Source organism: Dipodomys merriami, unplaced genomic scaffold (genome assembly GCF_024711535.1).
Source record: "Dipodomys merriami isolate MVZ:Mamm:240054 unplaced genomic scaffold, mDipMer1.0.p SCAF_137, whole genome shotgun sequence".
NCBI classification, from domain to species: Eukaryota; Metazoa; Chordata; class Mammalia; order Rodentia; family Heteromyidae; genus Dipodomys; species Dipodomys merriami.
Window position 1 is genome coordinate 2,718,058 of NW_027202682.1, and position 23,627 is coordinate 2,741,684.

Consider the following 23,627-nt stretch of genomic DNA (forward strand, 5'->3'; position numbering starts at 1 on the left):
CAGCCCTTTCTTCAGCGGCCACACCTGTGAGACAGAAGACCTCGGGTTAGGATCTTTTTCCAGGTGTCAGATGGGACCAGCGCGGCCCCTGCTGGCCGTCGCGGCGATCTGCAGGAAGACAGCCAGTGTGGCTAGTTTTCCCCAGCGGTGGGCATTTAGTGGACTCTTCGTAGGAAAATGGAGGCCCAGGGAACCCAAGAAACTTGTCACGAGGGGACATGGTGGTTCAAGCCTGTAATCCCAACACTGGGGAGGCTGAGAAACGGAGGTGAAAAGAGGATGGAGAGCCCCAGCTTTATGGTAAGATTGAGGGAAAGGCTATGTCTCAGAAGACAGCGAGACAAAGAGACGGAAAGAGATCAAACCCTCCAGCAGATAAAAGGCAAAGTTGAGGGAGATCTGGTGGCTCACAACTGTCATCCTAGCTACTCAGAAGGCTGAGATCTGAGGATCACTGTTCAAAGCCAGCCTGGGCAGGAGAGTCTGTGAGATTCTTATCTCCAATAAACCACCAGAGAACTGGAAGTGGTGCTGTGGCTCAAGTGGTAGAGCGCTAGTCTTGAGCTGAAGAGCTGAGGGACAGTGCCCAGGCCCAGAGTTCAAGCCCCATGACTGACAAAAAATGCGCATTCCTGTCCAAGCTGGTTTAGAGCTGCAGTGCTCAGATCTCAGCCTCCAGAGCAGCTAGGATGACAAGCCTGAGCTGCCCGCGCCCGGATAATCCTTTCTTCTTTTTTCCTTCTCACATTCTGGATCTCACTGTAAGCATTGTATCACCCCTTTGGGGATAGTCACCCAATCCTCTAGCAAGGGAAAGTGTCTTCCAGTAGCCACTAGGGGGCACTGCTTTGCACGTACATATCTCCTAGTCCAGGCCAGCAGAGCTACTTTCTTGCTCCACGACTCAGATTGGAGGGTTGTTTATTTTGGGGGGAGTTGGGGGAGAGAGGACTGGATGGCCCTACACTCAGCACCAAGCACCAGGACTCCAGTCGGTCCTGCTGATTTAATCCCCAGAGCACCACCCAGGAGGCTTAAGCTTTTTCCCTCTTCACCAGGCTAAGGATCAAACCCAGGGCCTTCACAAGCTCCGCACCCCAGAGCCAACACCCACCCCCTGCTCCCCCACCTCCACCCCGCCCCGCCGGCCTAAGCTTCTCAGGGCAGCCTCTCACTTTTGTTATCTCTCCAAACCGGTCCCACCCTCCCACCCCCGAAGGGAATCTCAAGCAGGGGGATGGGAAGAGAGGTTGAGGCTCACTCCCCCGCCCCCCTCAGTGCAGGGCAGGGCAGTGCTTTGCCCCAGAGCGTACCTAGGCTGGTGCTATTCCCCATGGGGGCAGCTGAGGACCCCCCCCCAAGCTTCAGGGTCCAGACATGGACCCCACCCTAGAAGGTAGCCCTGCCCCTGCGACGGAGGTGGGAGAGGTCCACCTGGCTGTGAGTTTTGGGGAGTGGGGGTTGGGGCAGAGCTGGGATTTGAATTCAACCAACCTCCATCCCACTGCGCTGGCTAAGCTGGCTCTACTGCTGAGCCGGGACTCCAGCTTGCTCCAAATTTTGGGCCCTTGAGCGAAGCTCCTTTGCTCTTTTAAATGCAGATGCGCCCCACCCCCCATCCTCCTGGAACCCCAGAACACATCACCTACCATCGCTGAGCCACAATCGGGATTCTGCTATTTGTCCTCCTGGCCTCGGGTTTAAACTAGTCAGGGTCGGCCCAGCGCTCGGTGACCCCCGCGGTTTCACAGTGGCAAGGAAGGAGCAAGGGCAGCGCCTGAGGCGCCCTCCGCGCCCAGAGGCTGGAATTCCTGGGAGAAGCTCCCGGAGCTTTCCGCCCCGCTCCTCCCCAAAAAGGTGGAAACCACTTTCCAAGTCCACCGGGCAGATGACTAGAAACCCTCATGGACCAAGCACTTCTTGTTGGGACCCATTTAACTCTTCCTCCCTTTCCCCCCACTCACGCGCGCCCCGCTTTCCTGATCTGACCGGGGAACGAGTGTCACCCCTCTCCGATGCTCACTAAAGCTCAGAGGTCGTGGCTTCATTTTGCGCCTCCTACTCTTGTTTTTTCGCCTAACAGTGCCTCCCTAGAAGTCCTAGGAACTGAAGGAAGCGTGTAACATTGTCTGGGGCGGAGAAGATCTTTGATAAAAATGTTCAAGAAAATGGGCTTTTGTTTCAGTGTTTGCACCTTACATGTGCAAAAAACCTAGAGCACCAATCACCTCATTCTGGCCCAGAATGGGTGATAAATTATCATCATTATCATAAAAATCTAACAAGCAAAAACCAGGGGTGCCTAACTCACATTCAAACCTCGCGCAGCAAAGCTTTGCTCTAAGATGAAAATGTAGTTCTAGAACACCCACATGTGCAAAACAGAGGATCACAGTTCCTCCCAGACTGGAGAGATTTTTTTTCTTTCTTTCTTAACAAGAGGCAGAATATCTCAGCACAAAAAGGCAATCACAAGATTCCCAAATTGCAGCCTACAGGCAAAGCCACACCAGGTGAGGCCCAAGCCCCAAAGGTTTGCAATAGGTAGAATTCAAGCAAATAGGCTGGCCCTGCCCCCCCCCTTCCAGGACAAAAGCTCTATTAACATGCGTGTCTGCAGGGGGTCTGCGGGGTGTGGGGCAGGAAAGCCACCAACTTCTCACTAGCTTAGTCTGCAGCCCTGAGAAATGGAGCTGCTGGAGGTGGGAGCAGTATGTCGGCCATGAGACCCTGCCAGACAACGTGACACGCTCCGGCCAGGGATAGGGAAAGAAACGTCCCTTTCTCCCAGGACGCACTTCCAGGGGTCTCACTCGCTCATCTTTGTCAGTCGAGCTTCTCTGTCTGAGTGGGGGCTGGTTGGTCCACCAGGGCCGCGTGTCACCTGCCTTCCCTGGTGTCACAGGCGGTCCCTGGACTCACCCTGATGCCCCCCAGGGCCACAGGACCACCTATCCCACTGGCCCTGAGCGCCTCACACCCACCATCATTCTCCCCAAACTCTCCCCCAGCCCCCTCCCCGCCACCAAGGCCTGGCGCCCCCTTCTCCCTTCCAGCCTGAACCCTAAGGCCTTCAACTCACCACTTCAGCTCCCCACGACAGAGGCAGAGACGTTTGGGGGTTCTCCGAGGGCACCCGGGCCGCAGGCAGCCCTGGCCAGCCGGGAGAGGGACTGGGGGGGGAAATGGAACAGGAAGCGGCCGGCCCCAGTCCCATTCAGGTGTTGAAGGGGCTGCCCAGAGTTTAACCCTTGACCTCCCAGTTTAGGATGGGGTGGGGGGGAAAGGGCGGAGCCAAAGGCAAACGCAGTCACGGGCTGGCTTGGGAAAGTCTAAGGATCCCTCCCAGCCGGAGCACCTCGCGCCTGCGCCGGGGCTAGCGGCTAGGGCTCTTTGGGGCTGACGCTGCCCTGCACAGTCCCCGCGGTGGGTCGGTGTTCACTCCCGTGACCGATCTCGGCCGAGGCTGGGCCGGGTGTCGCCACCCCGGAGGCCCCAGCGCCCTCGGGCCAAGTGTTAGGAATGAGGTCGAGCCCGGGGCAGGGCGGGGAGGGCGGCGCCCGCACCGCGTTTGTTTTTTACAGTCCAGGGTTGGCCTCTCTGGACGTCCATGCGGACGCCCGTCCGTCTCTGTGTCCTCCGCGCCCAGTACGGCGCCTGCGCAACAAGGCCTAAGCAGCCGCGGGGAGCCCCTGGGCGCCCCAAGTTTGCAGGCGCCCGAGGCTCAGGCCGCGGGCTCGGGCTCGGGGCGCGCGGACCGTCCAGGGATCCCCGCCCGGGGCGTGGCCACAGGTGGGCGTGTCCTTCAGAACGGGCGTGGCTTATCTATGGGCGGGGCCTGTCGGGGCGGGGCCACGGCTGGCGCGTTTCTCTGCTGCTCGGTGTTTCCCTGCGCAGCTCTGAAGGGCAAGGCCGAGTTCTGCTCCCCGGGGGGCGGGAGGAGAGACGGGCCTCGCGCCTGGATCTGGGAGCGGGGAGGAAAGGGACTCGCCGGCCTCCAGCTGACTCGGGCTGGGAGGAGGGGGCGGCCTCCGGGGAAGGGACCAACCTTGTGGCCGGTGTCTGCCTGGAAGAGCTGGCCCACAGCCTCGCCGCGAGGAGTGAGGTGAACGTGGACGTCCAGCGCCTCCACCGCGGACCTGTCACCTTTCCCGGGAACACACAGAGAAGCAGAGACTACCTTGACTGAACAGCCAAAAGTAGCAGGGAGGCGGGAAAGGCAGGCCCCTGCGGGGAGAAAGTCCGGGCTTCCTCGTGGGGACCAGTACTTTGTCCCATTCCTTCATTCATTCGTTCACTCATTCATTCATTCGGAAAGATTGAGGGCTTTTAAGGTCAGCCTCAGTAAAACCAATGAGATCCATCTCAAAAATATGAAATTAAAAAATGAAGTAAACACTGGCTAGGGCTGGGCAGGTGCTCAGGGGTAGAGTGCTGGCCTTGCATACATGAGGTCCCGGGTGGCGCTGTGGCTCAAGTGGTAGAGCTCTAGCCTTGAGGGGAAAAAGAAAAACAGCCCAGGTATAGTGCCAGACTTTGAGTTCAAGCCCCCAGGAGCAGCGCACGCGCGTGCACACACACATACACACGCACACTTCAGAAAAACACTCAGCAACAACAAAACTCTAACGTGCATGTACCACACTGGTCTATGTCTGTCTGTCTGTCTGTCTGGTCTTTAGTACCCGGGGTGAACCCAGAGGCTCACACATAATAAGCATGCGCTGCACTCCCAACTTTATTTCCATTTCTGAAACAACACCCCATGCAGGTGAGCGTGGGGCAGACTCCATCCGAGTCCGGAGATCCGGGCACCGACCTGGCCCGGTCGTTCTCCGGCAGAGGATGGCCCACAGGAAGCCTCAGTTTCTCCACGGGTAGGACAGAAGTGCCCTTTTCTCAGAACCGGCCAGAGTATCAACGCGAGAGCCGCGCAAGCCGGAAGTTGCCATGGAAAAGCCGGACGGGAATCGCGGGGACACCGGTCTGGCGGCGTGCGCCCGGGGACAGCCTTCCATTCGGGCTGCTCGGCCCCTCGCGGGCGCGCAGGTGGGGACCGCTGAATGCTTGGAGAGGCGGGGCGGGAAGGCAGGGGGCGTGTCTTCAGAGTATAGCCAATCCGAAGCGTCTATCTGGAGCGCCGGCGGGGCGGGGCGTGTCGTTGCCTAGGCGACGCGTCGGCGCTCGAGGTTGCGCGGAGCGCGTGCTGGGCCGGGTTCGCGCGGGGATCCCGGGCCTGCAGCCGCCGGGTCCCGTGGCTGGGGGGTGGGCACGCGGTCGCGTCCGCGCCTCCGGGGTTTCCGGGGATCCCGGGCATTTTTAGGGATTTTATTTGTTTTTTTTTTTTTAGGTCCTGGGGTTTGAACTCGGCCTGGGCGCAAGGCTGGCGCTCCACCACTTGAGCCACAACGCCACTTCCGGTTTTCTGGTGGTTTATTGGAGATGAGGGTCTCGCGGACTTTCCTGCCCGGGCTGGCTTTGAACCGCGATCCTCCGATCTCAGCCTTCTGGGTAGCTAGGATGACAGGCGTGAGCCACCGGCGCCGGGCTGGCTTCGAGTCACCGTCCTCAGACCTCAGCCTCCGAAGTAGTCAGGATTACGGCGTGAACCCCTCCCCCAAATCCATTGAACAGGAACTCTGGCAAGTTTAAATATTGCCACTTTTGAAACTCAGGCAGACGCTGCGAGCCCCCAGCTCCCCTGAGCTGGCGCGGGAGGGGAAGCAGCGGCCACGGAGGACCCGCTCAGGGCTGCGGGGGAGAAGGGGTTCCCAAGGCCCACTAACCTGGGAAGCCTTCAGTGAACTCAGGGCCCCCCAAGGACACGGCGTGAAGCCACGTGTGCTGGGAAGATGGGGCCTGCCCCTCCAGCCAGCAGGCTGCCACTCTTCCTTGGGGATGTCCGCAGTGGTTTCTTTGCCAAGGCCATCGCCCCCCGGCTGGGTGGGCCTCGCAGGAACCTGCTGGGTGAAGTCACCCTCACGGGCCAGGGTTCAGGACCTGGGAGCCACCTCCCGGCCGAGCTCAGGTGCGGCTGGGGCTCGGGACCCCAGACGCGGAACCCTCCAGGCTGGGAACCCTGTGGGCTCGCAGCCTGTGTGGGGAACGGGATCTGGGCGGGACTTCCTGTTGTCCCCAATCCCAGTCTCCACCCGGTTTTCTCCCCATCCTCCGGCTGCGGGCTGCAGAGATTCTCCTCCCGGAGAAGGCGGCCCTGCACCTCCCGCGCCCTGTGCATCGCCACCTTGGTAAGAAGGCTGTTCAGGGCGGGCGCCCGAGCCTGGCGCGGGTGTGCGGTGTGGAGCAGAGGACGTGGTCAGAGGCGCAGGGTTTCGTGCTGGCGGGATAAAGGGGGCCTGGATCTGGGATTGGGAAGTTGAAGGGCGTGCCCCCCCATCCCGGGAGGGGGGGGGCAGTGAGAAGCAGAGACCCCCTGAAGTGGGCGTGGCCGTTGGGGGGGGTCTGCCGAGAGTGAATGGGTTGGTCTCTCTCGATTGCCCGGAGGGGCTCCAAGTTGGGGTGGGGTACGGGACCCCGGGCTCGGGGCCTGAGGACAGCGGCTGGGGTGCCTCTGGCTGTGACAGGCGGGAACCCCCAGATTGTTTTTGGAGGATCTCTTTAAATCTCCCCCCCCCCCATTCTCACGTAGCCCCTGCGTTTCCTGAGCAGGTCGCCCTGAGACGCAGGACTCTTGGTTCAACAACCAAAAGGACAGTGCACAACAGAAATGTTTGGGGACAGAATTTAAATCCGTTGCCCCAGGGGAACTGGATTAGGCCCAGTTGGACTGCATGTCTGGTTGGGACAGGGGAGCTCTGAGCGGGCACAGAGATTTTCTGGACACTTAGGAGGTGTCTGGGAAGTGCCAGCTGATTTCTTTCTGTTTTCCAGACTCCAGGCCAGAAACTGGATGGGGCTTGACCAGCAGAAGAGAGAACCAACTTGCTTCCCTTCCTAGCCAGAACTGGAAATGTCTGCAGATGGCAAAGGCCTGAGGGCTTCTGAGACTAAGGAGAAAGGGGAAGAGGTATGTTGTTGCCTTGGGTGAGGGAGGATCCTGGGAGGACTTTTCAAAGTTGGGTGTCTGGATGGAGCTAAGAGAATCACCTAGAGAGCAGGGTTGGTAGATGAGTGAGCTGGGTGATAGCAACTTTACCCCATCTACCCTTCACTGTGAACTTTTACTTTGCCCTTTACCCATATTGGTTATAAATAAATACATCGTACACCACGTACTGCGGCTACTATTTTCAAAGGCGGTGCCACTGTGCCGTGTCCCTTCCCCACCCGCCTCTGATGTACAAGGCACCCTGGCAGGCCTCGTGCATGGCATTCTCTACTGATGTAATCTGTGAAGTGCAGTAATAAGTAATAATAAATCACTCGCCATCGAACCCATCTAGAACCTTCTAGATCAGGCAGCAGTCTCATTTAACTAGGTGGCCTCTTTGCCACCACTTTGCAGGCAGTGAAGAGACTTGGATCCATCAGTCAGAGCAGGGGCATTGCTGGCCTGGCAGCCAGAGATTCCGAGGGCATTTCCCTTCAATCCCCAAATGTAGAGGAGCAAGGGAGGGATAGGTCCAAACTCCCAGGACAAGGCTGCTGGTGTTGGGGATTTTAAGAGGCCTCTCAGGGTGAAGGAAATATCAGAAGTTTTTGTGCTGTGGTTGTGCATTGTGTCTTATCTCTGGGCCCTAGATGCCTGATTTCTTGTGGCTTGGGTCTCAAGTTACCACAAAGCAGGCTGCTTAAAACAACCACGATTCATTTCCTTAACCTTGCTAGAGGCTGAGGGGTCAGCCTGGCTGCCCTACCGCCGAAGGCTTTCTGGGAGGGCCTTCCTTCTTCTTTACTCCTCGCGCTCCCTGGCTGGTGTTATCACTCCACTCACGCCATCTCTAGGTTTTCTATTCTCTCCTTCCCACCCTCAGCTGTACTGGGGTTTGAACTCAGGGTTTCAGCTTGTTTGGTGCTCTACCACTCAAGCTGTTTTTACTTTTATGTTGTGAATAGAGTCTTGCTCCCCTCCCAAACCAGACTGGACCACTCTACTCCCAATGGTACTTCCTGTGTCGCTAGGATAACAGGTGCTCACTTTTTTTTTTATTGGTTGAGATGGAGTCTAGTGAACTTTCATTTGTATGTGTTTGCTGATACCAGGGCTTAAACTCAGTGCTACCTGCTTTCAGTGCTACTTGCTTTCACTCAGCTTTTTTACTCATGGCTGGTACTGTACCACTTGAGCCATGACTCCTATCTGGCATTTTGCTATTTGGAGATAGACTCTCACAGACTTCTCTGCAGAGGCTCACTTCAAATTGTGATCCTTAAATCTCAGCCTCTAGAGTATCTAGGATTTCTATTTTTGTAAGTACCTGTGTCATCAGATTTAGAGCCTATGCTAAGTCCAGGATGATTTCATTTCAAGATCCTTAATTTGATTACTTCTATAAAGATCCATTTTCCAAATAAGGTTGCACCTGGAGGTTTCAGGTGGATTTGAGAGGGGATCCTGCTTAATCTGCTCCATTTAGTTTTCTTGAGTATTAAAAAATAGCAGCAGCTAGGTACCAGTGGCTCACGCCTGCCTGTAATCCTAGCTACTCAGGAGGCTAAGATCTGAGGATTGCAGTTTGAAGCCTGCCCAGGCAGGAAAGCCCATGAGACTCTTTTTTTTTTTTTTTTGTCGGTCGTGGGGCTTGAACTCTGGGCCTGGGCGCTGTCCCTCAGCTCTTCAGCTCAAGGCGAGTGCTCTTACCACTTGAGCTACAGCGCCACTTCCGGTTTTCTGGTGGTTTATTGGAGATAGGAGTCTCACGGTCTCTCCTGCCCGGGCTGGCTTTGAACCGCGATCCTCAGATCTCAGCCTCTTGAGTAGCTAGGATTACAGGTGTGAGCCACCAGCGCCCGGCCCCATGAGACTCTTTTTTTTTTTTTTTTTTTGGGTCCAGTCATGGGGCCTGAACTCTGGGCCTGGGCGCTATCCCTCAGCTCTTCAGCTCAAGGCTAGCGTTCTACCACTTGAGCCACAGCGCCACTTCTGGCTTTTTTCTTTTTGCTTATGTGGTGCTGAGGAATCGAACTCAGGGCCTCAGGCATGCAAGGCAAGCGCTCTACCACTGAGCCACGTTCCCAGCCCCCCCATGAGACTCTTATCTCCAATAAACTACTCAGAAAAAGCCAGAAGTGTTGCTGTAGCTCAAGTAGAGTGCTAGCTCTGGGACAGAGCTCAGATCTAGAGTTCAAGCTCCAGGACTGGCAAAATCAAATAATTAATTAAATAACAACCAACCAGGCACGTTGTTCACCTCCTCGGTGGTGGAGGCTTGGCGGGTCTCTCTCTTGCCACCCATGGTGCTGGGTGAGCTGGACAGCAAGAAGCAGACAACCCTTCAGGCATTTGGGTGTGTTGTCTCTCAGCCGGTCTTCCTGAGTTCCAGCCAGATGCTGATGGGGGCTGTTATTCCCAGGTCCCAGGTCACCAGCATCCTTGTCAAGAAATGCTCAGCAGACACGGGGAGCCAGTGCCCCCGGGGGCCATTCGGGCGTCAGCACACATTAAGTCAGAGCCAGAAGAGCCTCACCCTGAGGCGACTTCGCAGGACACCAGAAGGCCAGGTGCTGGGGAGTGGGGACCACTGAGTCCTGGCTCTGAAGAAAAAGCTCTCTTCCTGCCTGGTGCAGGTAGGAGAGAGCTGTCAATGAGGTGCTTTCCTGCGGATGGTGGGGCTCGGCTTGGGAGGGACCCAGATTCCTACTTCCTGTCTGCCTGACTCTCCTAGATGCCTTCTTAAAACCTTGGAGCATTTGACCCTCTTCTTGAGTCAGGCTGGGAGTTGGGCTTGAGGCAGCTTGGGGGGAGCCACGGCAGGAAGTGCTGCCCACACTAAGGTCTGTTCCCCTCCTGCAGCCCTCTCCTCCCCCCTGACCACCATGCTTTCCGGAGAAGGGAGGACCAGAGGCAGGCCGGGCAGGACCAGAGACAGGCAGATGGCTGCAGCACTCCTCACAGCTTGGTCGCAGGTGAATATCTCTGAAGGTTTCTTTACTCCCCCCCCCCCATCCCTACGCAGTGGCAGGGCCCAGCTCCCCTCAATCACTGCTCAGCCCTTCTTCCTGCACCTGCTGTCTCTTCCTGTGAAGGCAGGACCCCAGCTGGCCTGACCCCACAGGGCACCCGCTGTCCAGGGTGCTCACTGACGTGCTGCTGGACTGGCCATCCGAGAGGCCTGGGGCCCACGGTCAGGTCTGCCCAGGGCTGGAGGGAAAGCAGAAGCGGAGAGTTGGGCCTCCAATGGGGAATTGTTCTGCCGAGTGTGAGCCGGGGAGTGGCAGCAGGCTGCGTGGAAATCCTGAGCTTCACCTGTGGCCCCTGGTCACCTGCTTTGTGAGGGGCTCTGCTGCCCGACCGGCGGGTCTGCGTGCCAGGCCTGGCTCCTGCCACGTCACTTGGTACTGTCATTCCCCCACCATCAGTTGTGTGTTGGATGTCATATTTCAGATGCCAGTAACCTTTGAGGATGTGGCTCTGTACCTGTCCCGGGAGGAGTGGGGGAGGCTGGACCACGCACAGCAGAGCGTCTACAAGGACATGCTGCAGAAGAGAAACGGGCTGGCCTTGGGTAACGGCTCACCTGCCACACAACCTCCCAACTTCCTGAGGCCCTGGAGTGTCAGGGAGGGGCCCCTGCTGCCTTGCTCCACACCATCCCCCTCTTCCTTTCCCTCTCACTGTTCATCTAAACAGCACTGTTCTCTAGAACCTTCCACAGGGATGGAAATGTTTTGTATCTGTGTCAACAAGCCCAGGGGTTGATGAGCATTAGAAACGGAGCGAGGGAAACTGAGTAGTCTTTTTAGTTTGAACTGCCATGGCTGGTGGCCACAGCAGTGGCCAGCCGCCGGGTGCCAGCTCAGGAGTAGACCGTCCTTCCCGCTTGCTGCTGCTGGGCCTGCCACAGGGTAGGACGAGGAAAGGGAGTCACCAGGCTGACCTTGAAAGATCCTGCTTCTGTTCAGGAAAAGTAGAGGCAGGGCCAGCTCAGCGCTGGGAGGAGTAGAGCGGGCTGCCACTGTGGAAGGGAGTATGGAAGCCAGGGCCTCCTGCGCTCAGGAAGCCCTCTACCACCCAGCTACTCCAGGAGCCTCCTAGAAGGATTTTTTTTTTTTTTTTTTTTTTTTGATTGAGACAGAATCTATATACCCAGGGTCTGCTGCCTCAGCCTCTAGAAGGCTGGTATTAGGAGCATTCCAGATATTCACCACCATGCCCCTCCCTGCGTTACTATTTTTAGTGTGACATGGGGCTTTGAACTCAGAGTCTGGGCACTCTACCACTTTGAGCCACAGTGCCACTTCCAGTTTTCTAGTGGCTTATTGGAGATGAGAGTCTCACAGACTTTCCTGCCCCTGCTGGCTTCGAACCACGATCCTCAGATCTCAGCCTCCTGAGTAGCTGGGCTGACAGGCGTGAGCCATCGGTGCCAGGGCCCAAGAGGATTTTTAGTGTGCATTTAATTTTGTTAGTTTTATCTCATTAACTTTATTTTGGGGGGGGTGCTGGGGGCACGGCTGTCGGTGGGTGGCTGTCTTGGGGTAACACGGTCTCTCCCTCTGGGCAGCGTTTCCGTTAGGCAGGCCTTTCTGGGCCCCCCAGGTGCCGGGCAAGGGCGAGGCTTCCTGCTCGGGCGGGCCACCGGGAGCTGGGAAGGAGAGGAGAGACCCTGCTTCAGGTGAGCTCCTGGCCGGGGAAGGACGGCCCTGGCAGAGGTGGTCCGTCTGCGCTCCCTGCAGGGTGGCTTTTGCCTCTTCGGGTCCCCCGGGGTCCCCGCTGCCCTCCCCTGGGCCTTCGGCTCTGCCCCCCACCCCCTGCGGCCGGCCGGAAACCGTGTGTGGCTGGACCAACCCTGTCTCTTGGCCAGGAGCTGCGGAGGCGGCGCGGGCCGGGGCGCACGGGGCCTCGGAGGCTGACCCTCCGTGCGGGCCGCCGACCCCCGCCAGCGGCGAGATCCCGGGGCCAGCCCGGGACCCTGGGCCCCCGGAGACGACCCCCGACCCCCGGCCGGCCGGCGACGGCTGGGAGCAGCAGGGCGCCCCGGGGGACGAGGCCGCCAAGAAGTCGTTCCGGTGCGAGCAGTGCGGCAAGGCCTTCAGCTGGCACTCGCACCTGGCCACGCACCGGCGCACGCACACGGGCGAGAAGCCGTACGCCTGCGCCGACTGCGGCAAGCGCTTCGGCCGCAGCTCGCACCTCATCCAGCACCAGATCATCCACACGGGCGAGAAGCCGTACACCTGCCCCGCGTGCCGCAAGAGCTTCAGCCACCACTCCACGCTCATCCAGCACCAGCGCATCCACACCGGCGAGAAGCCGCACGCGTGCGACCGCTGCGCCAAGCGCTTCACGCGCCGCTCGGACCTGGTCACGCACCAGGGCACGCACACGGGCGCCAAGCCGCACAAGTGCCCGGCGTGCGGCAAGTGCTTCACGCAGAGCTCGGCCCTGGTCACGCACCAGCGCACGCACACGGGCGTGAAGCCCTACCCGTGCCCCGAGTGCGGCAAGCGCTTCAGCCAGCGCTCCAACCTCATGGCGCACAGCCGCACGCACACGGGCGAGAAGCCCTACCCGTGCCCCGACTGCGGCAAGCGCTTCAGCCACAGCTCGCACCTCACGGCGCACCAGCGCACGCACCGCGGCGTGCGGCCCTACCCCTGCCCGCTGTGCGGCAAGCGCTTCAGCCGCCGCTCCAACCTGCAGCGCCACCAGAAGATCCACGCCGCGGGGCCCCGCGCGCTGGCCGTGCTCATGCTGGCCGCGCCCCCGCCCGCCCCCACCTAGCGAGGGAGGCACGGGTGTGCCCGCACCGACGGACGGATGGACAGACAGGAGGACCTAGGCGAGCCGAGGGGTGAGGGAAGGGAGCCGGGAGGTGCGGGGCTGGGGTGGGGGAGACGGAGGACCGGAAGGGAAGGCTCGGGGTGAATTAAAGGCCTTAGAGCTCAAGCTGCGGCCCGGGGCTCTGTGTCACGCGTGTCCCCGTCTGTGGGTGTCCCGGGTCAGCCATGTGTCGCCGCTCCTGGTTTGCGCACCGTCTCTGCCCCTCATCCAGGTTGGGTGTGTGTCTGTGTTCTGTTCCGGAACCTCGGGAACATAGGTCTCTAAGCAAAGGCTCCCCTCCTCCCACAGGTTTCCAAGCCCGAGGCCAGCTCTTCCAGCCCGTGGGCCCTGGCCAAGCCCCCCCGCGGCCACCAGCATGTCTCAGGGGCACTTACTGCCTAGTGGTAGCAGGGCATGGACAACTTGAGAACAACTGATCGGTGTTTACTTTCTGCCCCCATCTCCTGTCTCAGAAACCCTGGCTGAACTTTTGGGATTGGCTGTGTGTGTGTCAGTTGGGGGCATGAACTCGGCCTGGGTGCTGCTCCTGAGCTCTAGCACTTGAGCTACACTCCCACATCCCCTTTCCTTCCCTTTAAAGTCTTTTTCAAAACCAGGTCTGCTGCTTTTGTTCAGGGACCTCAGACTTAGATCCTCCTACTTTGGCTTCCCTAATAACCACAGGGATGCACCACTGGGCCAGCTGCAATTGTGTGTGTGTGTGTGTGTGCGCGCGCGCGCGCGCGCGCGCGTGTGTGCCTAGGCACTGTCCCTGGGCTTTTTTGTTAAAGGCTGGTGCTTTACCACTTTGAGCCACAGCTCCATTTCCAGTTTTTCTGGTGGTTAATTGGAGATAATCAGGGACTTTCCTGCCTGGGCTGGATTTGAACCATGATTCTCAGATTTTCAGCCTCCTGAGTAGCTAGGATTCCAGTTGTGAGTCACCAGTGCCTAGCTTAATCATTCTTTATGCCAAAATTTCTATCTGCACATGAATATTGTAATTTTTAGCTCCTAATTGGTAGAGTGCTTACCTATTTGGAGCTTTGGGTTTGATTCACAGTACCAGACAAATGTAAACCATCTCATTAGGAATAGCATGGAACTTGAGAGTGCATGGTTCAATGTAGAGCGCCGGCCCTGCAGCCCCTCGGCCCCTCCACCCACTCGTTGAAGCGGGCAAAAAAGAAGAGCCCACCCCAGGGCATCCCTTCCGGCGAGCCGGGAGTGGGCTCTGCGGCTCTGACCAGCCCTGGCACTGTGTTTTCAGGGACTGGAGGGGCAGAGACCTGAAGGAGAAGCGGCGGAAACCAAGGCCCGAGCCACTCAACACCCAGACCCCAGCGCATCCTTCCATGTGCCTGGGTACTGACGCGCCTGGCTCCGCTGCCTTGTGATTGGCCAGCACTAGAAGTTCTCCCCGCTCATTGGCCACCAGTAGTCAGTGGACGCACTGCTTTTCGGGATGTTGATGTCTACCACGGCGCATGCGCCGCGCCGTTTCCCGGCGACCCTCGCGGGAACTTCCGGCACCTGGAGCTGGCGGCGGAAGTGGGAGCGCTGAGCCCGCGGTGGGCGGTGTGTCCCCGGGGGCGGGGCCCGGCGTGGCGGCCCCGAGCGTTCGCAAGTGAGAGGCTGAGCTCCGCGGGGCCGGGGCGGGCGGCCCGAGGCCGGCGGCGGCCGGGGGTCCGCTCTCTGCTGGAGGGGCGGAGCCGCGGGTCCCCGGGCGGCCTTCCCCGCCCGCCCGCCGCCCCTCAGCCCCTCCCGGGCCCGGCTGCCCGGGACCGCGCGGGGCTCCGGCCACCGCCACCCCGGTGAGGCCCGGGGCCGCTGGAGGACGCCCAGGAGGCCTGTGAAGCACAGAGGCGCAGACAGGGGGAGAAGCCGCGGAAGCAGCCCGGACGGCGCGTCCCCACCGCGGGAGCCCCGAGAAAGCCACAGCCCACGTAGTGTGTGCAGTAAGGCCTCCTCTATGTGAACACACACATCAGGCACACATTTCCCCCATTTTCATTAAAAGCGCAGGGAGTCAGGTGGGTGGCTCAAGCCTGTAATCCTTGCTGTAACTTGGGAGGCAGAGATGGGGGGGGGCGGGGGCGGGATCGCCCTCAGAGGGCAACTAGGCAGAATAGTTCAGGAAAATCTCCATCTCAACATGGCTGGGTCAGTCTGTCATGCACAGTGACGAGAAAGTACAGAGTGAGAAGACCACAGTTTGGGCATGACGGAGAGAGATCCTACTCTGAAAATATTAAAGGCAAAAGGGGTTGGAGGGGCTGGGAAGGTGGCTCAGGGGTAGAGTGCTTGCCTCACATGCATGAGGCCCTGGGTTCAATCCCTCAGCACCACATAAGCAGAGAAAGCTGGAAGCGGTGCTGTGGTTCAAGTGGTAGAGTGCTGGCCTTGAGCTGAAGAGCTGAGTGACAGCACCCAGGCCCCGAGTTCAGGCCCCAAGATGGGCAAAAAAAAAAAAGGGGCGGGGGGAGTTTGAAGGCATGACTCAAATGTTAGAGCATTTTCCTAGCAGGCTAGAAGCCCTGAGTTCAATGTTGAATCCCATTGGCAGTATCAAAAGAGAAGTTTTACATGTTTTTTTTTGTGTTTTTTAAACTTCTTGTTTCTTATTTTGGTTTTAACTGTTGAAACAACTCAAAGTATTTCACAAATTTGGCCAGATGTTTTGGAATTCAGAGGTTTTCAAGTTTGAGAAAAATATGGTATATCAACACTTCCAGAGGCATTTGAGGACCTCAGTAATCAAACACAATACTTAAAAAACTTTAGGTTGGCTCAAATGAAAGAGCTACTACCTGATAAGAGTAAGGTCCTGAGTTCAAAACCCAATTGGTTCTGCCAAAAAAAAAATTAATTGAAACATAATGTACACATAGAAATACATAATTATATCTTCAGTCTTAATAAACTAAGCAAATATCTATATTTTTGCCTTAAAACAAGAACATTTGCAGTACTCTAAATGGAGGTTAAGGATACTCATCCATAAGTTTGAATGAGATTTGGATTTCAGACTTGGGGATATGAGTCATGGGCCTCTCTTAGCAGAACAGACAGTCATAGAACGGGCATTATGATAAAAACCTACACAGGTTTCAGGGCCATGAAAAGACAGGTGCTAGAGTCCCTGCCTGTCCCTCAGACTGAAGCTTGCTTGTGTATTCCAGCTCTTCCCCAAACTGCCATTTTGTTCTTTCCCAGGAGTGCAAGTCCTGATGCCAGTTTGGCTACCACTGAAAGGGTCAGCTCTGGAGCCCAGGCTGAGGCCAGCCAGCCCTGAGCTGGGAATGGCATCCCTCCAGGGGTCCCAGGACCAGGCCTCTGGGGAGGGAGAAGGACTTCTGATTGTGAAGGTGGAAGATTCCTCCTGGGAGCAGGTATCTGCCCAGCCAGAAGACAGCAGGGATTTGGAGGCCTGCCGCCAGCGCTTTCGTCAGTTCTGCTATGAGGATGTGGGAAGGCCGCACGAGGCCTTCAGCCAGCTGTGGGAGCTGTGCTGCCGCTGGCTGCGGCCTGAGCTGCGTTCCAAGGAGCAGATCCTGGAGCAGCTGGTGCTGGAGCAGTTCCTGACAGTGCTGCCCAAGGAGATCCAGACTCGGGTGCAGGGACAGCACCCGGGCAGCGGCGAGGAAGCTGTTGCCTTGGTGGAGGACCTGCAGAAGCAGCCAGTGAAAGCCTGGCCGCAGGTGAGAGGTCCCTTCTGTAGCTGGCAGCACCTGGGTTGGAGAGAGATGTCGGTGGGAGGCTCACGGGTCCAGGAGACAGAGCCTGAGGGAGTATGCACAGAAGCATTTGTGGAAGTTTAGTCCAACCTAAATGCAGTTTCTTTTGGGTGGCTCATGGGGTAAACGTAGTTCCACAAAGGAGGTGTTAGCTCCACAGATGTTCTGCAAATGTTTATTCATGTTCTGCTCTAGGCCAGACCTTGGGGATACAGTGATATGCTTGAGACTGCCAGAAGGGTATGAGAAGGTAAAACGCCCAAAGGGGTATAGAGTCCTGGCCCTTGGCAGGGGAGTCCCCCATTTCTTCCTTGCTAAGTTGCTATGATGCTGGCCTTTGGGCACTGGTGCTTGCCTTGTGATTGATCACAAGTTGTCTTTGGGCACATAGATACATGGTATCATATTCTTCTCGGGTCTTTCTTGGGGCTCCATATTGATCCCCGGCACGCCCCGGCTTCCTAAGGTAGGCCTCCTTCCCAGGGACTGAGCTCACTCCTCCCATCCGTTCTCAGTGCTGATGTCCATGCTGTGTTCCCTGCACAGGATGTGTGCTCAGAGGAGCTGGGGCCTGAAGTTGCAGTCCAGAGATCCCGGTCTAAGAGGCTCCCCCTGGTGGTGGGGGTGCAGAGCCAGCCACCTGTACCCTGGGAGCCACGCCGCCACAGTAAGCGTCTGCCTTTCAGGCAAAGCGTGTCTGTGTATGTGTGTGTATTCGAGTCCGTGTACAGGGGAAGCTCTGAATCTCAGTGCCAGGCCTGGGCTGGCCTCTGTGAGGCTCCATTCTTTTCTTTCAGCCCAGCTTCCTGCTCACCTTAAAGAGGGAAGAGGCAGAGAGGGGACCAGTGCCCATGTGAGTTTGCCGTCGCGGTCTTCTGAGGCTGTCTGGTTTTCTGCATAGTACGGGCCTTACTTTCATCCAGCCCATCCTGTCCTGACCACGGCTGCTGGGATCCCAGAGCCAGGCGGCTGAGCTGGGTCTTCTCTCCTCATCCCAGGGACCTGTGGCCTTGGGAGACATCCCTTTCTTTTTCTCCCAAGAAGAATGGGGCTCCCTGGATCCAGCTCAGAGAGATCTTTTCTGGGACATAAAGCAGGAGAGCTCCAGGAACACTGTTCTAGGTATGTGGGTCGGAGGGGGCTCCCATGCTATGGCGGTCCCGTCTGCCCTGAGTCTCTGCTAGGCCTCTGAGAATCCAGTGGTGCTCAGCTTCCTGTCCCTATGTGTGTATTATGTGATGAGTGCCATGCTGTGCCAACCCTGAGCTCAGTCTTGTGAGGCGCGTTCTCATTCAGTCCTGACAACCTGGTCTGACTGGCGCTGTCTCTCACCCATCTGAGACCTGGGCCAGGGGACCGAGGTGGTACTCATCAGGGTCGAGGGACCACTCGGCCCATCAGCTGGCTGCTTCCCACCTTTTGGGGTTCCTCTCTAAGCCAAGCACATTCTCAGCAGCATTTGGGATCATTGTGGGTTATTTTGATTTTTTTGGTTTTTTGCAGTTATAGGGTTTGAACTCAGGGCTTGGGGGCTGTCCCTGAGCTATTTTTGCTCAAAGCTACTGCTCTACTACTTTAGAGCCACAGCACCACATCTGTTGTTGTTGTTGTTGTTGTTTGAGTGGTTCATTGAAGGTAAGAGTCTCACAGGGACTTTTCTGCCCGGGCTGGCTTTGAACTGGGATCCTCAGATCTCAGCCTCTGGAGTAGCTAGGATTCCAGGTGTGAGCCGCTGACTTACCCAGCCACTGCAGGCTGGGTTCCCTCCCCATCCAGGGCCTTGTGTTCTTGAGTTGGAGAGCTGGGACCTGTGCCTTGGGTGCAGCCATGACATCGTGGTGGCTCTGTGTTGGCCAGTGAGAGTTGGGCAGTTTATAGCCTGCCAGATGGGCTGGGGAACTGGCCAGAGTCATACTTAGCAGCCAGCACCTCCGCAGGCAGGAACAGCTGGACTCCCCAAGTTTACCCAAGCTGTTCCCACACCCACTTTTCAGCTTTCAGCCTTTCCCCCCAAGAGAGCAGCTCAAGAGAGCAGGCTCCTCTTGAGGAGGGGAGCAGGCCGGAGCCCTACCTCAAGGCCAGGAAACTTTCCCAAGTTGCCTTTCTTCCTGAGCTCAGTTGTGACCCCAGAACCAAGTGGGACTGAGGAGGTTCCCTGCCCTTTGCAGATCTGGGGCTCAAAAGCCTGAGTGTGGAGACCGGGCTGGCCGAGGTGGCCATGGCCCTTCCCGCCCCGGCAGGTGGAGGAGCAGGCGGCCAAGCGGCTGTGGCCTGGAGTCCTGAGGAGCCGGAGACCTGGGAGAGCGAGAACCGGCCCGGCACAGCCCTGGCCAGGCCGCCCCTCCGCAGGCGCCTGTTGCGGGACCTGGCGTCGGAGAAACCGCACAGCTGCGGGCAGTGCGGGAAGCGCTTCCGCTGGGGCTCGGACCTGGCCCGCCACCAGCGCACGCACACGGGTGAGAAGCCGCACAAGTGTCCGGCCTGTGACAAGAGCTTCCGCAGCTCCTCCGACCTGGTGCGCCACCAGGGCGTGCACACGGGCCAGAAGCCCTTCTCCTGCGCCCAGTGCGGCAAGAGCTTCAGCCGCAGCGCCTACCTGGCTGACCACCGGCGCATCCACACCGGCGAGAAGCCCTTTGGCTGCAGCGACTGCGGCAAGAGCTTTTCGCTGCGCTCCTACCTGCTGGACCACCGGCGGGTGCACACCGGCGAGCGGCCCTTTGGTTGCGCCGAGTGTGACAAGAGCTTCAAGCAACGTGCACACCTCATTGCCCACCAGAGCCTCCATGCCAAGACGGCCCAGCCGGTGGGCTGAGCCGCCCTGCCCGCAGACACCGCGCCTTGCTGCGATTCTGGCCACAGCTGCTCCCCAGGGAGTTTGCCGCCTGTCTTTGTCCATCACCTGGGCACCTGTGGGAGGGACCCCAGTGTGCCCCACCCCCCATCGGGGCGCAGGAACACAGCCACCCACCTGCGATGGTGCTTTCCCCTTTCTGCTCACGGTTTCCGGGGGCCTCAGCACTTTCCTGAGGCAGGAGTGAGAGGACAGAGCAGGACCCAGAGGTTCCTCCCGGGCCCCCCTGGCCTCGCCTGGCCGAAGGCTTTGTTCCCTGCCCTCTGCCCCTCACCCTGTGCCTGCCAGCGAGGGAGGGGGCCCCCTAAACGGGAGAATCTGGGTCCCAGGTGCAGCCACGGGGCCTCCTGTCCCCTTCTAGGCCATGAACAGTGTCATAGCCCAGGAAGCTGCCTGCTCTGAGCCCTGAAAGCCCCCCACCTGCCGTCTAGAGGTGGCGGAGGTGGCTGTGGTGACAGGAGGTGGACCGCGGAGGTGTGGCCCAGCCGACGATGCCAGCACCGTCAGCACTCGGAGGCTGAGTCCTCACGCAATGCTTTCTACCCTGTACCATGTGCGGAGTTCACCCAGTGGGCCTTGAATAAACGTGGGAATGTCACTCCAGCTGGTCGGTTCTTTAGGTGTCTGCTGGCTGTGTGTGTGTGTGTGTGTGTGTGTGTGTGTCCCCAGGCCTTCTGGCCTGCTCGTGTTGGTTGTTCACTGGGTACAGCCACTTGTCGGGCTGGCAGGTGGGCTGGGTTCCGGTGGACAGCCATGAATCCTGAGACTTGTCATTTGTCAGCCAGTACCAACCCCCCCCTCCCCCGTGAAAGGTCAGAGCTGCTGACTGGGCTCTGTGGTGTGACACTCCAGCTTCTAAGCTGCCCTGTGCCCAGGGCTCTTAAGAGGAGAGACCAGTGATCATGAACTCTGTCCCTGCTTGCCACAGACTCCACATCTGGCCACCCCACCCACCTCACCCCACCTGGGTCCGGGCCACGGCCCACACAGAGCTACAAGCTGATCCTGGTCTGGCCCCAAGGCCTGAAGGTCTGTGGGGCAGCTGGGCGGAATGAGCCCCTCCAATCATGTGGCCACGGTGGCAGGTGGACAGCCAGGTTGGGGGGGGGGCGAGGAGCTGTGGGTCTTCAGATCACTCTGCCCTCCACGATACTTGACATCCGACTGCTGGTCAAATGAGGCCAGCAATAATAGCCATGGTTCACTCACGCTGCTGTCGGGAGCGCAGGACCCCAGCGGGCCCTGCGGGCTGGGGCGGGCTGTGCGGGGAGCCGGGAGGCCAGCAGGCCGGGGAAGCGGGCTTCGGAGGGCCGAGGGAGAGGTGCCCCGCTCCTCTTGGGAGGCGCAGCTAACCCCGCTGCGGTGCGGTGGACGCAGCTGGCCCGGCCGAGGGCCTTACAAGACAGCCGGGGCTGTCGGTCCGGTGCCCGCGGACCCCGCAGGGCCCTGCAGCCCCGACCGGGGCGGAGCCGGGTCCCTCAGCCCTCGGGCGCGCGTGCGCGGTGGCGAGCAATGAACGCCTGCGGAGCCCTGCGCGGTTCCGTCCGCCGGGAACGCTGCGCACAGGCGCAGTGCCCCGTCACTCTGCGCATGCGCATCACAGCGCACGGCGCATCGCGCGCAGGCGCCGAAACCAGCTTTATGGACAAAAAGCTCCAAAAAGGGCCGGTGCAGGGCCGCGTGGCCTAATGGATAAGGCGTCTGATTCCGGATCAGAAGATTGGGGGTTCGAGTCCCTTCGTGGTCGGTGCTACTTACCTTTTCCCGATCCTGCTAAAGGTTTTCCTGCATCTGGGTTTGCTCGGTGCGTGCGTGCGGGTGAGACGCGGGGAAGCCAGTGCGTGTGCGCACCTGCAGCCCGCACTCCACACCGATGCGGCGCCGAGCCCAGAGACTTGGCTCTCCCCGGACCGAGCCTAGGCCCTGAGAGCTGACAGACAGACGTGGTGTGGGTTGCTTGGAGGGGTGCAGTCATTGCCGGGCGCCTGTGGCTCACGCCTGTAATCCTAGTTACTCAGGAGGCTGAGATCTGAAGATCACGGTTCAAAGCCAGCCCGGGCAGGAAAGTCTGGGAGACTCTTATTTCTAATAAACCACTGGAAAACTGGAAGTGCCGCTGTGGCTCAAGTAGTAGAGCGCTCGCCTTGAGCTGAGGACCCCAGGGGCCGCGTCCTGACCCCGGGTTCGATCCCCACCCCTGCAGAGAAGTCACCTGTGATGTTATTTGTACCATATTGGGGATCGATGCTCAAAATAGGCGAATGTATTAGCTTTTATCTGCATGTTGCAAAAAAAAAAAAAATACAAAGAGGAATCTAATAGACCACTTAGATGTAGACAATGGAAGTGTTGGCATTCACCTGGGAAAAAATCGGAGGAGTTCTGGGAAATGACCCGGGCCCGGCCCCCACCCTTTCTCCCTGAACGTGAGGTGTCAGTGGATTTAAGGGAGGGTAAATATAAACAAGAACGCCATGAATTTAACAGAGGGAAAGTGGAGCTCATAGGGCTCGAACCCAGAACCCTGAAGCCCTGGACCCAGCTGACTGCATGTACCTGGTCATTTGGGGAAACATTCACCACAAAGCCGGTATATCCTGTCCCTGCCCCACAAACTCTAGCTGTCCCAGTATTAAAGGGTTCATCAGCTTGGGAAAGAATTCCAGAAAGTTCAGGGAACTGAAAAACAAAAGAAAAAAAAAAAAAAAGAAGAAGAAGAAAAAAAAAACCGCAAGGAGTCCCGTGGGAAACCACACAGAGATACATAAGAGATTGGTTCAAGACCTGCTTGACTGTTCCCTTGTCAGCCCCAGTGGCCTAATGGATAAGGCATTGGCCTCCTAAGCCAGGGATTGTGGGTTCGAGTCCCACCTGGGGTAAGGGTGGTTGCATTTTAAGCTTCCTTGGAAATCAGGAAGACTCCAATCAAATACTAGAAGAAAAACCCAACAGAGTAAATGAGTTTCAGCCTTCACAAGACTTCCTGTATCCAGTGCACTACTGAAGCTGTTCTGTCAAGAGATGTCCCACGAACATGGGACACACACGTACCTATTCAGTTTTAGAGTATGGGGAATGAAGTGTGTGTGAAATGCCACTATTGTATGATATACGCTATAAAATGAACAGGCCTTGTTTTGGGTGCAGGTATTGGGAGGTGAACATGCTCCAAATACTTTAAATACTTAAGTATGAAAATAGAACTATAAAACCAGATAAAAGAATTTTGAAAGAGTGAGGGGAAGGAGGAGGTGGAGGAGGGGGAAGAGGGGGAGGAGGAGGGGGAGGAGATGGGAAAGTGATGGGGGGTGAAATTCATGGGGATACATTGTATTTAAATACAGAATTGTCACGAGGAAAACTCCAATAAAACTATTGCCTGTTCTCATTTTCCTTAAATCCTTAAAAATAAAAGACCATCCATTCTACTGGACGCGAATTGTATTGTGGGTCTGTACACTTTCATACGTCCTTTTAGAGACATAGGATTACAAAGCGATTAGATGACAGGACCCCTGGTTTGCTTTAACATGCTAGGCTGGGGCTGGGCCTAGGGCTGGGACCGGGGCCGGGGCCGGGGCCGGGCCTGGGGCTGGGGCTGGGGCCGGGGCCGGGGCCGGGGCTGGGCCTGGGCCTGAGGCTGGGGCTGGGGCTGGGGCTGAGCCTGGGGCTGAGGCTGGGGCTGAGCAGGGGCTGGGGCTGAGCAGGGGCTGGGGCTGGGGCTGGGGCTGGGGCTGAGCAGGGGCTGGGCCTAGGGCTGGGGCCGGGGCCGGGGCCGGGGCTGGGCCTGGGGCTGGGGCTGGGGCCGGGGCCGGGGCCGGGGCTGGGCCTGGGCCTGAGGCTGGGGCTGGGGCTGGGGCTGGGGCTGGGGCTGGGGCTGAGCCTGGGGCTGAGGCTGGGGCTGAGCAGGGGCTGGGGCTGAGCAGGGGCTGGGGCTGGGGCTGGGGCTGAGCAGGGGCTGGGGCTGGGGCTGAGCAGGGGCTGGGGCTGGGGCTGAGCAGGGGCTGGGGCTGGGGCTGAGCAGGGGCTGGGGTTGGGGCTGGGGCCGGGGTTGGGGGATGGGGCCGGGGCCGGGGCTGGGGATGAGGCCGGGGCCGGGGCCGGGGCCGGGGCTGGGGCTGGGGCCGGGGCCGGGGCCGGGGCCGGGACCGGG

The 23,627-nt window shown here is 58.6% G+C and overlaps 2 protein-coding genes and 2 non-coding genes across 8 annotated transcripts; all 4 read left to right on the forward strand.

Moving 5' to 3' along the window:
• The first annotated feature begins 5,254 nt into the window (after nucleotides 1-5,254).
• Nucleotides 5,255-12,907, forward strand: LOC138825484 (transcriptional repressor RHIT-like). Of its 3 annotated transcripts, none has more exons than XM_070020108.1 (7): nucleotides 5,255-5,642; nucleotides 6,892-7,027; nucleotides 9,474-9,687; nucleotides 9,914-10,026; nucleotides 10,505-10,625; nucleotides 11,625-11,735; nucleotides 11,925-12,907. In XM_070020108.1, the coding sequence occupies exons 2-7, from the start codon at nucleotides 6,971-6,973 to the stop codon at nucleotides 12,842-12,844; spliced, it is 1,536 nt and encodes a 511-aa protein (XP_069876209.1). In that variant the 5' UTR covers nucleotides 5,255-5,642; nucleotides 6,892-6,970; the 3' UTR covers nucleotides 12,845-12,907. The 3 variants fall into 3 exon arrangements, with proteins under 3 accessions (XP_069876209.1, XP_069876208.1, XP_069876210.1); XM_070020107.1 differs by lacking the exon at nucleotides 5,255-5,642 and adding an exon at nucleotides 6,149-6,248; XM_070020109.1 differs by lacking the exons at nucleotides 5,255-5,642; nucleotides 6,892-7,027 and having other exon boundaries at nucleotides 9,632-9,709.
• Nucleotides 12,908-14,503: 1,596 nt separating this feature from the next.
• Nucleotides 14,504-20,072, forward strand: LOC138825485 (zinc finger protein 213-like). 3 transcript variants are annotated; one of them, XM_070020110.1, is made up of 6 exons: nucleotides 14,504-14,916; nucleotides 16,100-16,584; nucleotides 17,167-17,287; nucleotides 17,418-17,473; nucleotides 17,619-17,742; nucleotides 18,789-20,072. In XM_070020110.1, exons 2-6 carry the CDS (start codon nucleotides 16,114-16,116, stop codon nucleotides 19,433-19,435), a joined length of 1,419 nt encoding a protein of 472 aa, XP_069876211.1. In that variant the 5' UTR covers nucleotides 14,504-14,916; nucleotides 16,100-16,113; the 3' UTR covers nucleotides 19,436-20,072. The 3 variants fall into 3 exon arrangements, with proteins under 3 accessions (XP_069876211.1, XP_069876212.1, XP_069876213.1); XM_070020111.1 differs by having other exon boundaries at nucleotides 14,504-14,841; XM_070020112.1 differs by having other exon boundaries at nucleotides 14,504-14,832.
• Nucleotides 20,073-21,148: 1,076 nt separating this feature from the next.
• Trnar-ccg (transfer RNA arginine (anticodon CCG)) lies at nucleotides 21,149-21,221 on the forward strand. Its single transcript has one exon. It is a non-coding gene; the product is annotated as a tRNA-Arg (tRNA).
• A 1,059-nt stretch (nucleotides 21,222-22,280) lies between these two features.
• Nucleotides 22,281-22,353, forward strand: Trnar-ccu (transfer RNA arginine (anticodon CCU)). Its single transcript has one exon. It is a non-coding gene; the product is annotated as a tRNA-Arg (tRNA).
• Nucleotides 22,354-23,627: the final 1,274 nt, after the last annotated feature.

Coding starts and splice junctions, on each gene's coding strand:
- LOC138825485 (XM_070020110.1), top strand. CDS start 16,114: ATGCCAGTTTGGCTACCACTGAAAGGGTCAGCTCTGGAGCCCAGGCTG. Junction 17,288..17,417: donor CTGGGAGCCACGCCGCCACA/GTAAGCGTCTGC, acceptor CTTTTCTTTCAG/CCCAGCTTCCTGCTCACCTT. Junction 17,474..17,618: donor GAGAGGGGACCAGTGCCCAT/GTGAGTTTGCCG, acceptor TCCTCATCCCAG/GGACCTGTGGCCTTGGGAGA.
- LOC138825484 (XM_070020108.1), top strand. CDS start 6,971: ATGTCTGCAGATGGCAAAGGCCTGAGGGCTTCTGAGACTAAGGAGAAA. Junction 9,688..9,913: donor TCTCTTCCTGCCTGGTGCAG/GTAGGAGAGAGC, acceptor CCCCTCCTGCAG/CCCTCTCCTCCCCCCTGACC. Junction 10,626..11,624: donor GAGAAACGGGCTGGCCTTGG/GTAACGGCTCAC, acceptor CCCTCTGGGCAG/CGTTTCCGTTAGGCAGGCCT.